The 12,657-nt window shown below is 40.0% G+C and overlaps 1 protein-coding gene across 1 annotated transcript in view; it reads right to left on the reverse strand.

Moving 5' to 3' along the window:
• The window catches only part of LOC140727261 (TGF-beta receptor type-1-like), a 75,783-nt gene that overhangs the window by 21,857 nt on the left and 41,269 nt on the right, over positions 1–12,657 (reverse strand). The window contains exons 3-6 of the mRNA XM_073044522.1: positions 9,811–10,041; positions 7,130–7,297; positions 4,510–4,666; positions 1,755–1,879 (exon numbers count right to left, since the gene is read on the reverse strand). Coding sequence (XP_072900623.1) covers positions 1,755–1,879; positions 4,510–4,666; positions 7,130–7,297; positions 9,811–10,041 — 681 coding nt within the window. The remainder of the gene's footprint in view (positions 1–1,754; positions 1,880–4,509; positions 4,667–7,129; positions 7,298–9,810; positions 10,042–12,657) is intronic.

A 12,657-nucleotide genomic window follows, 5' to 3' on the forward strand; every position in this document is an offset into this window, starting at 1 on the left:
GCAGGCTTCACAGGGATAAAGACAAGCTGAATGTCAACAATATAGCAGATGGAATAGCATTTTTTTTAAAGAAGTGTGATCATTCACTTTAGTAAAGATAGCTAAAAAGATAGATTGAGGAGCTCGGATTATCAAAATGATCTAACTTGCTTGCAGACATGTCACTCAGACCAACATGCAGTTACAGCTAGCAATTAGAAGTGCAAAAGGTAGTACATCAGCCTTCCTTATGAGAGGGTTTAATTACAGGAATGGAAAGTCTCATTACAGTTGTATAGGAGAGTAATCTGCAAGAGTAATCCTGGATACTTGTCTACAATTGTTGGCATCTTTACCTGTTTGCAGATTTTCTTGCTCTGAATGAAGTGCTGCAGAAACTCTCTGGACTTGTTCCAGGGATGGCACATATTCTGTACAAGATGAGACTGAATAGATTGGAACTATATGCTTTAGAGATTAGAAGAATGAGAGATCTCATTGAAACTTACAGCATTCTTAAGGTGCTTGACAGATTGTATGCATCGATTGAGGAGCCCTGTCTGAAAATGAGGATTAGGCTGTTTCAGAGTGAGATTTGAAGAAATCTCTTCACTCAGAAGGCATGAACTTTTACAATTTTCTATCCCAAAAGGCTGTGGAGGTTCATTCACTGCAGATTCCAGGGATTGACAGATTTTTGTTATTAAGCGAATCAAGAGGCTCTTGTGCTGGAAAATAGTGCTGAATCAGGAGATCGTTTATTATATTGATGAATAGGCTTGAATATATTGATTCAATATATTGAATATATTGAATTATATTGATGAATAGGCTTGAAGGGCTCTGTGCCATAATATTGCTCCTGCTTCTTGTGCCTTTATAGTCTCCTTGACATGGATCAGAGTTTATATACAAAAGAGATCCAATCTTCCCAGGCCCTTCAGCCCTCCCGTGCAGATAGTTGCCCTTCTATTTAGTGCCAGTTTTAAATTGCGCAAGCTGCATTTTAGCGCATTATTCTGCATGCAAGACAACAAAGCATTAGTTTTAATGTTTTTGAGGTCAATGGCATGGTTTATTGCACCAGCCATAGATCAAACTAGACACTAGAATTGATAACAATAAGTTTAATGCATCATCACAGAAACTCAGTTTGTGTGCACTGCATAGTTCCATTACCATGGATGCTTTGACAACACGCACAGATTTTGTTTTGTTGCTGTCACAGTACCTGATGTTGAAGTAGCTGCTAATACTTCCCATTATGAAGTTTGATATTTACACTCAGTGGCCACTGAGGGTATGTACGTGGTCTTCTGCCTTTGTGGGCCATCCACTTCTAGGTTTGATGTGTGTGCGTCCAGAGATGCTCTGCGTTCTGCACACCACATATCTGAGTTACTGTCACCTTCTTGAACCAGTCTGCTCATTCTCCTCTGACCTCTCTCCTTAACAAGGCATTTTTGCTCACAGAACTGCAAACTCTAGGGATGGTTTTCGGTGAAACCTCAGGAGATCAGCAGTTTCTGAGATGCACAAACTATCCCATCTGGCACCAACAATCATTCCACAGTCAAAGTCACGGAAATTTCACTTCATTCCCAGTCTAATATTTGGTTGAACAACAACTGAAACTCTTGACCATGTCTGCATGCTTTTATGCATTGAATTGCTGCCACATTTGGCTGATTAGGTACTTCCATTAATAACCAGGTGTACCTAATAAAGTGGCCACTGCTTGTATATTTCAATTTTCAAATCTCAAAATAGATTACCTCCTGCGGAACATCTGTTTGTAATCTCCCATAATATTAGACCCAAGGCATATACATCGACGTGTTTGAATGAATCAAAATGGCTGGCATTGATACTATCGTCAAGAACTTCTGGGGCCATGTACCTGAGAGAGAATAAAAATGAACTGGTATTAAGTACTTAAATAAATGCACCCAATTTCTGATCATTTAAACCTTGACATACACTGAAAACCTTTCTATTTAAATTAAATTAATTTGAAAAGAGCAAAGCTTTTAAACTAAAAGTTTAAACTCTGTAAGAATAATGTGTACCAATTTCCTGAAAGATCCAGGGAAGAAAATTTCTTACATACAGCAACCTAATAAGTACAATTACAGTGCAATTTCACCATAAACGTTGAAGGAACACTTAAAGTGCTCCATCAGAGGCCTGGGGAAAATCATCCACTCAAGTTTACAAAAAATCTTTGAACAAACTGCCAAGAAAATTAGAAAAATTTCTCTGGTTGGAGAAATAAATTAAATTTTCATTTGAAGGGAGCGTGCAAGGAAGATTTATACAACATTTCTAAAATAGGTATGATAAATTTAATCAACACAGATGCAATAAATTAGTGTGCATTTCCCCAAGATCTTTGGTTTGGACCCCTATCCCCATTCTATCCAGTATTGCTAAGGGCATTGGTTTTGTTACGAATGTGACGCAACTCTGAGGGGCCGAAGGGTACAAAGTCGCCCCCTCCTTTTTGAGAATCGCAAGATCGCTATTAATTTGGGTCTGGGACCCAGGAAATGAGAGAGAGAGACATGCAGAATACACAGGGTTTGGAATGTGTCCTGGCTTCAGCGGAACGGATCCACTGATAACAGCCATTGTCTCTTGGAGACGGAATTGTGTACTGAGTACTGTACTATTCATTGAAACCCCTCAGGGGACAACCAGAGTGGGCTGGTTGAGGGATTGCATCATCCCAACCTGATTGACATCTGAGACCCCGTGAGTAAGGATAAAAGAGGGTCTGGGGAACAACCCCTTAAGACGCACCAGGAGAAACGCTGGAAATCCAGTGACAGCGTTTTATAGCAAACGCCGGTGAGGGCTCATGTGCGTCCTCCCTTGCCTGGGTGGCGGGCTCATCACGGAAGAACGGTTTAGCTAAAGGAGAGGCCACAAGTGAACGGCCACACCAACGAGACTCTGACGGATCGAAATCATAAAAGGAAAATCGGCAAGTTTTTCTCCCAAATCTCTCTCTCTCTCCAACCATTGCAACCCAGCGGTCCCCAAAGGCTGCAGCCTGCATGAACTGAGTGAACTTTATATTTCCATCGGACAATACATTATCCCCTAGACAACGATAGAGCTTATTTCTTATTGATTATTATTATACCGGCACTTTTAGATTTAGTATTGACGATGTATATTATTTGTATATTTGCATTGATATTATTTTTGTGTATTTTTACTAATAAATACTGTTAAAAATAGTATCATCAGACTTCAACGGACCTCTCCATCTCTGCTGGTAAGTGACCCAGTTACGGGGTCCGTAACAGTTTTCATAGGTTATATTTGCAGGTTAAAATGTATTGCAGAATGAAATTAGTGGAAGATGGCCAGCCTATGAACAGGAAGTTAAATGTCTAATTCTGAAGGCCATTTGAAAGTGTGCAATTACATATGAATCAAGCCATTCGACCCAGTGGCTAATCTCACTATAACCTCAATTCAACAAGCCTTTGCAAAGAGTCTTGGGTCTCCTTTATCATCTGTTCATTCTAGACACATCAGTTGTTCACTGGCTCACAGAAATAATAAATTTACTCTACTGTGCAAAAGTATTAAGCACCATTAAAGCTAGGTGTCTAAGACTTTTGCACAATAACACAGTAATTTTATGTATTGCACTGCACTGCTGCCACAAAAATAACAAATTTCATGACATATGTGAGTGATGATAAATCTGATTCTGATATAGGTCTCTGTTGAGGACTGAGAGGAGGAACGGAGGCAGGAAGAGGGGAATCATGGTTAGGAAAAGGGGAACGGAGAGGGGAGAGAGCAGGAAACTCCAGAGAGACATTCTGTAATGACCAATAAACAAATTGTTTGGAATCAAGTTATCATGCTGATATCTTAGGGCTGAGTGTGTCTGCACCCATGTCACCACCCCCCACCTACTCCCTGGCAAAATTCAATGCTGTTGTGACTGTGATACTAAAGGGAATGATGCAAAAATACATCTTGCAGATAACATGTCTATTATATCAATGTTGACCACTGAAGAACTGAGCAGAGGCACAGTTTTGTAGTCTTAAATGATTTCCCAATAATGTAGAGAGTTATCAATTGCATACACATAATTAAATTATCCCTGAAGGTTTTCCGATGTTTCAGCTTCCAGTCCATCAACATGCAATTGGTCCAGAAGGTATTTCTGCAACAATGAACAAGATTCCCTTGATGTTATAATGTCTTCAAATAATTCACTCTCCCTGACCTCTTTTATACTGCCAAACAAATAGAAGCTATTCTTCCATGGCTTCTGGAAGGATCACCAGAATCCTGAAGAAATACTGAATTAATACTATCCATAAACCTGTAAGTAAGCTCAATTCACAGCTTATGTGGGTCAAAGACCAGGGGCTCAGGACAGACCCATATCGGGACTCTGAAGAGTACTTCCAATTTATTCAATAGTAAGGAATTACCAATTTCAATATTTACTACTATCTAAGTAAAACTACATAAATAAAGAAAAATCAACCATACCTCTTTGTTCCAATTCTGAGATTATGAGCAATAGAATTGATATCTTTTGATGAATTGCTCCGCACAGCCAAACCCAAATCAGAAATGACACATGTTCCATTCCTCTTCACAAGAATATTTTTTGACTTGAGGTCACGATGTGCTATGGCAGGTTTACCTATTATATATAACATGTTCTATTTTAAATGTTATAAAATATTTAACATATTTTATAACTATAATATTTTAAAATATTATAATTATTATAATTATAATAACATCTAATTATTGATGTTTACATTCCAACTCAGTTTCACTTGGTCCATTACTGACACCTCCCTCCCCTTTCTCATTCGCTAGCTATCCATCTCTGGAGCCAAACTGTCAACTGACATCTTTTATAAACCTACCAATTCCCATGGTTATCTTAACTAAACCTCTTCCCCCCCCCCCACTTCCTTCTGCAAGGATTCCCTTCCTCCACCATTGATGGTGCCCTCACCCACATCTCCTCCATTTCCTGAACATCTGCGCTCAGCCCACCTTCTCGCTGCCTTTACAGTGATAGAGTTCCTCGTCTTTACCTACCACCCTATTAGCCTTCACATCAAACACATCATTCTCTGCAACTTCAGCCACCTCCAAAGGGATTCTGCCTCTAAACACATCTTTACCTCCCGCTCTCTCCACTTTCCGCAGGGATCACTACCTCCATCGTTTCCTTGTGCACTCATCCCTCCTCACTAACCTCCACTCATCTCTGCAAGCAGCCATATTGCTACACCTGCCATCCTTCACCTCCATTCAGGACCCAAAACAAACCTTCCAGGTGAGGCAACACTTCACCTGCCAATCTGCTGGGGTTTATTGTGCACGATGCTCCTGGTGTGACTTCCTGTACATTGGTGAGATACGTCATAATTCTGGTTCTCATTCCTTTTCTGACTTATTGATCTATGGTCTCCTTTCATGCCAAGATGGAGCCCCCCTCAGGGTGGAGGAGCAACATTTATTTTCTGTCTGGGCAGCCTCCAACCTAATGGCATGAATATCAATTTCTCCTTTAAGTAAAAAATATTTCCCTTCCCTTTGCCTCTTCGTCTATTCCCCACTCTGGCCTCTTCTCACCTGCCTATCACCTCCCCCAGGTTCCCTCCTCCTTCCCTTTCTCCTATGGTCCACTTTCCTCTCCTATCAGATCTATCCTCCTTCCCCTTCCCCCACCTTTATTTTTCTGGCTTCTTCCCCCTTCTTTCCCAGTCCTGAAGAAGTGTCTGAGTCTGAAACGTCGAATATTTATTTACTTCTACAGATGTTGCCTGACCTGCTGAGTTCCTCCAGCATTTTGTGTGTTGCTTTGGATTTCCAGCATTTGCAGAATTACTCACGTTTATCAGTTTTGCACAGTGTTGAGTGTGCTTTGGGTTGTGAAAGTCCCCACACCACAACCACTTCTGGAAATTCACAAACCTATGGGCAGTGCATATCTAAATATATAATGTATGATGATGGGAAAGATTTTCTATCCTTCGCAGTGATTTGTAACTGTAACTTAGAAAGTTTTGAAAAATATATGCAATACTGCATGTTAATTTTCTAGTTCCTAGTGAGCATGAATGCATTGTAGGCAATTTGTTTTATTTTTGCACGTGGAGGGGTGGGTTGATGTTCGTGTGTGATTTGTTTTTTTGTATGTGGAAGGTGGGGGGGGTTGATGTTTTTCTTTGAATGAGTTCCATGGTTTTTATTGTTTCGAGGTTGTCTGTGGAGAAGATGAATTTCAGGGTTCTATTCTGCATATATACTTTGATAATAAACATTTGAATCCTTTGAAAACTACAAGATATGTTTTTCCGACTGTGGATAAACAGTGACCGTTCATTAAATTCCGTCTGTGCAGCCTCAGAATCCTCCAAGAAGACCACAACCTTGTTGTAGGGTTTTGAGGTTTTCATGCCTCAATGAGAGCTATGTTGGCTGGAGATGGGTGTTGTGCTTTGGCTCTTGGGTCACTTATGCCAAACAGGTCAAAGGGTAGAGGCCAGACCAAGAGTGGTCCATCAGTACTCCAGGTTCGGGAGTTCAGCTCAGGGTCAACAACCCTGACTGGTCAAAAGACCATTGTTATCGAAATAGCAATGAAGAATCCTTCTATAGCTGTCTGTGACAGAGATGGAGGACCTTCATTGCTGCCCTAAACATCGGCAGTAATTAATTAATTCTTAGAATGATTTCAGATGCCAATTAACTTTCCAGTTTGCACAGCAGCTCTAAAGCAAACTGATATATATTTTTTAATTTGGTCCACAACATTCAACAAAAACACCAGTAAAGGGATGACTGAAATAAATCTTGCTTAGAATCTTTCCATTCAGATGAAAGCTGATGTTAATCCATTCAGCCCAATCAGATTGACAACAAATGCTGCCAACTTTCACAAGGGATGAGAATTTTCATTTTGGTCACATCTCTTTCTGGTTTATTATTTATTAATAGACACAAAAGACTCAGTCGATCCCTTCATTCTGAGTAATAATTGGTAGGTATTCCACTAGGTAAAATCCAGTCATAATTTGCAGCAATAAAATAAGAATAATACTCATTCAAATCATTGTTCAGCTTGAAGTCAAAATTGCTTTACCATGTGTTCCAGTTATTTCCTTATGAAGATGTGCTAGTCCACTTGCTATAGAGAGGGCAAGTTTCATCACACTGTCTGCAGCCACGGTGAACTTGTTTAAGTAATCAAACAGAGAACCGTGCTCATGGTAGTCTAACACAATCCAAAGTTCAGTACATAGGCCAGTATCTGAAAAGAAAACAAGAACAATTTTTAAAAAAAAATTCCTTATAGATATTTATCAATGAATGGAATTTGCAGATCTCACACTTGTTTTGTGACAAGTTAATACTACTGTGCAACGTTAAACAGTTTTACTCGTATCACTGTGGCAATCAAAGCTTAAAATTCTGTAATTGCTATGAAAAGAATACTGATTCTGAAGAGAACACATCGTACTCTGAAAATGGTAAAGAAATATGATGTAAACATATGTTTCTGAAAAATAGACTTCTTGAATAAAAGGTGCAATATCCTACATCACAATAGTAGTTAAGTTCAATTTCAATACCTCCTAGAGGACCACAACCTTGCCGCAGGGTTTGGAGGCTTGCGTGCCTCATTGACCCAGAGAGCTCCATTGGTTGGAATCAGAGCTTTATGCTTTGGCTCTTGTAGGGTCACCCATGCCAAACAGGTCAAAGGGTAGAGGCCAGACTAAGAGTGGTCTGAGTCTCCACCTGGAATTTGCATGAAATGACAGTGGTAAAAACTGAGCTATTGACATGATGAAAGATGCCCTGAATACCATCAGAGATGGAGGACCATCACTGCTGCCCTAAACGCCAGTGGCGTAACGGGCAGTAGTTAGCTCAGTTTCAACTAAATAAGCTAGGACTTCCCATTGAATTTACTGCAATGGTTGGGAATTCAGTTACATGTTTAAATGGCAGAATTATAGGTTCTTACACCTGTTATAATTACATTCTGAGAGTTGGTATCTCACCTGAAACAGGCAGGTTTTCACATGCTGTGGGAGTTGTATAAAACACTCTTCAAACCAACAACCACTCTGAGGTGCAAACACCAAATAATGATGTGAAATAAAAGGAAAAAAATGTGAATAACAAAAGTAAAATGTGTGTTTCTAAAAATGAAGTTAAATATTCATGCGCATGCAAATGCAATTAAAATATTTAGACTATCATTCCACTTGCTGCTACACGGTTTGCCATCCACCAATCTTTGTGAAAACAAAATAATGGGCCATGAGAATAAACCTGACCTAAGGGAAGAATTAGTCTGGCTCTCAATTTGATTTCACTTGATTTTCATTATTGGGATTCAGAGTCTGACAGATACGCAGCTGGTTCTGAGCATTGGTTCCCATCACCATCGAGGGGTGAGTCAGACTAAGGATGCTTGAGGAGATCAGTATCCAGGCTAGTAAAGGACAAAGGATTCTATAGGTAGATACACTCCAAGGAACATGGAAATAAGGCAGTCCCTACATCAAGAATGTGCTTACAATCAAAAGAACCTTCAGTCACTAAATTCTCAAAAATACAGCACAAATAACAACAAAACTTATATGCTTCCTAACATCTGTGTTCTTCAGAAGTTGTAACTCTTGATGCGACGCTGTACTATACACCTCAAGGGACCAGCACAGCCCTGAACAGCTCACCCAGCTTAAATTACACTAACGGAGAAAAATCTGTAGCAGAACAGCCAGGGTTGAGATTACACATCCCCACTGCTTGCTCTGTTGTTCTTCTGTCTTTCTTTTAAACTGGTGTGCATGACAAAGTTATAGCATCATGCATTTTAAACCAGCAGGTCAAACGAGTTACCACCTTGGAAGCCACACGTACAAAGTGCTGGAGGAACTCAGCAGGTCAGGCAGCGTCTGTGGAATTAAATAAACAGTCGATGTTTCAGGTCAAGGCCCTTCTTCGGGACTGAGGAGTAAGGTCGAAGACACCAGAATAAAAAGGTGGGGGGGGGAGGGGAATGAGGCTAGCTGCAATGTGATAGCCATGTGGGTGGAAAAGTTCAAGGACTGGAGAAGGAAGAATCTGATTGGAGAGGAAAGCGGACCACAAGAGAAAGGGAAGAAAGAGAGGAAGTAATAGGCAGGCAAGAAGAGGTAAAAGGTCAGAGTGGGGAATAGAGGAAGGGGGGGGGAATTTAGTCATGTTCACTAAGAGAAATTGATATTCATGCCATCAGGTTGGAGACTACTCAGACAGAATAGAAAACATTGCTCCTCCACCCTGAGAACAGCACAATAGGAGGCCATGGACCAACATGTTGGAACGAGAATGGGAATCGGCGTTAAAACGCTTAGCAACCGGGAAGTCCCTCGTGTGACGGATGGAGCAGAGGTACTCGATGAAGGAGTCCCCTAATTTACTTTAGGTTTCACCAATGTAGAGGAAGGTGCACGAGGAGCACCAGACACAATAGACAACCCTAGGTTTGGAGGTGAAGTGTTGCCTCATCTGGAAGGTCTGTTTGGGGCCCTGAATTGAAGTGAGGAAGGAGGTATAAGGGCAGGTATAGCACTTTGGCTATGGTGGAAGTCCTTTTTCTACATCACTTTGTGTCAAAAAAGAAACAACATTTTTATGCTATGTGAATCATTAATCTGATGCATATTTTTTACAATTAGTATGATAAATGACATAACGATCTAATCTGGTTACCCATCTGGACATTAGCTTTATTTTAAAATACCTTACTTTTAATAAATATATTACCTTTATTGTCAGCAGCAATGAAACCAAGGATATTTTCATGTCGGAGCGAGGTGGTTTGGTAGATTTCAGTCTCTCTGAACCATGACTTTTCATCACTCGTGAAGAAAATTTTAACTGCTACATCTTCCTCGTTCCATTTGCCGTGCCAAACCACACCAAATCGCCCTTTTCCAACAATTTCACAAAGAATTATCGCCCTAGATATTGTCCTTTGAAAAAGTAGAGGACAACCTAACAAGGAAGTACAACAAATTTAATTTTCAATTTAACTTTTACAGCTTTGACTTTCATAACACCGCACACAAAAATGTTGAATTTGATTTCTTCAGAGCAGATTTCTCAAATTTATAATACTTTAAGATGTTCTTGTTTCGCCCAGAGGATCCATTGCAAATAATGGAAAGTAAGTATTTACAAATGTAGAGATTACAGAAATAGTTCCTGCATATTGAACAGGTCACATCAGCATTTGGAAAATAGGGAGAAGTGAAATGTGAATATGAGAAACAGAAGCAAAAACAAATCTTTTCAAGCCATAAAATCAGTGTTAAAAGCAGAAATGCATCAAGTTCAGTTTGAATTCAGTATTACTCAGCTCATCATATTAATGCTTAACTAATTAATTTACTTGAACCTTGAAAAGTGTTTTTTGTTAACCTTTGGAAATTTTGTTCTATAGGTGGTGGGATGGAGATATGTCTCTACCAAAGGAGGTGGAAGACGCTCCTTCCTTCTATTAGCCCACAAGTCTCCCTTGGGCAAGGTGTAGCACCTGCTTAGTCCCCCAGATTAGGGTCACGTGAAATCATGGGAGCAGGTGGTGGGTGGCCATATGAGCAGCTGGTGCAGATCACAAGTCCTGGTTGTGCAACCACTGCCGCCAGGCAGACAATCTCTGAAAAGTGAACCGATATTGGCTGGGGTCATCCATCTTGTGAACAACACTGCCCAGAAGAAGGTAATGACAATGTAGAAAAATAGACTATGATTGCCCACGTCATACAACACAGCACACAATGATGAAGATGATGATTTTTTCTCTGGACATTCTCTGCATTCCATATTACAGGCCACATAAAGAAAATGTGTGCTAATAGTAGGCTAGTTCTTGCACCTTCACAGTTATGTAGCCTATACCATAACATTTTAGCTTTTTCATCTTTAATTGGAATAATTGGAATCCTATTGATTTACGCACACTTGGGGCAAAACAATCGAGATAATATCAGAATGAAAAATCAGATTGGGAGTTAGATAGCATGAAAAACAAATTTTAAGAAGTTTTCTGTGAGATTTTAAGGCGTAGGGAGAGAAGTCTCGTACTCTCAGTCACTTCCCGTCACGGAAACTGACATAAGCACCGGCCCGATGAGCCTGTAAGGCTCGGGACTGACTTTAACTTTTTTTTTTAAATTTTTTTATTAGTTTCTCAAAACATTTTACAAAATTAAAAACCCCAAATCCCAATGAGGAGCATTAATACAGAGCAAGGTTAAGCATACAATAACAATATGCTACACAGGAAGAGAATTTAACAAAAAAGCACCTAAATTAAAGACAAGTGAGCTTAGTGTCCTCCACAAACCCCACAACACAAGAAAAAAAAACAATTCCAGACCAACCACCACACAGTATAGAGAGTATAGGTCCGGACAGTCAAACTCCCAGACTGTAAATACACGTAGCAACAGAGGATAATAATGCCTACTACCAGAAAAAAAAAGGGAGCTGAAAGCAAGGGACTGAAAAGAAAAAAAAACCCTAGTCAAGAGGAAGGTTATGAAAGTACTCGATAAAAGGCCCCCAGATCTTATGGAACTTTAAATCCGAATTGAGAACTGAATAATGAATTTTTTCGAGGTCCAAGCAGGCCATAATGTCGTTAAGCCATTGCGCATGAGTGGGCGGGGCAACATCATCTAAGGAGGATCAAGCGTCTCGCCAGGAGAGAGGCAAAGGATAGTATTCGGCATTTGGTCGGACCCAGACATAAATCTGTCTCGCCCCAAAAACCGAACAGAGCAATTAAGAGGTTAGGTTCTAGGTGCTGATTCAGAATACCCGATAGTGTAGTGAAGACATCTTTCCAGAATTTCTCCAAGCTAGGACAGAGCCAGTACATATGGATGAGAGAGGCCACGCCCCTCTTGGGACTGACTTTAATTTTAACTTTAACATTTAGAGTGTGTGATGTGTGTATTAGAGAATTGAATGAACTCATTCTGAAAAGCTATACAATAAAAATTAGTTCAATGAAAAATGTTAAACAATATTGGATGAGTTTCATGCAGAATGGTTCATAACATATAAAACAGACACCGCTCATTACTAAAATTTAAATAAAATTCACTCTATAGTGATAAGCTTTGAGTGTTATTATATTCAAACTTTTCAAGATCTTTTCTAGGCTAGATACCTTTTTTAAAAAACAATGGGAGGATCTAGACACTCAATCCCTTGTGGCAGTTCTGATAATCAATCAGATCCTGGTTCTGTCAACTGCAACACCCAAAGCTAGGAAATATGGACTCAGTGGCCACTTTACTAATACTCCTTTGCCTAATAAAGTAGCCACTGACTGTACGTTCATGATCTTCTGCTATTGTAGCCCATCCACTTCAAGTTTCGATGTGTTGCATATTCAGAGATGCTCTCCTGCATGCCACTGTTGTAACGCATGGTTATTTGAGTTACTGTCACCTTCCTTCCAACTTGAACAAGTCTGGCCATTCTCCTCTGACCTCTCTCATTAACAAGGCGTTTGCACCCACAGGACTACCACTCACTGAATGTCTGTTTGTGTTCCTTTTTTGCACCATTCTCTGTAAACTCTAGAGACTGCTACAC

This window comes from Hemitrygon akajei, chromosome 5 (genome assembly GCF_048418815.1).
Source record: "Hemitrygon akajei chromosome 5, sHemAka1.3, whole genome shotgun sequence".
NCBI classification, from domain to species: domain Eukaryota; kingdom Metazoa; phylum Chordata; class Chondrichthyes; order Myliobatiformes; family Dasyatidae; genus Hemitrygon; species Hemitrygon akajei.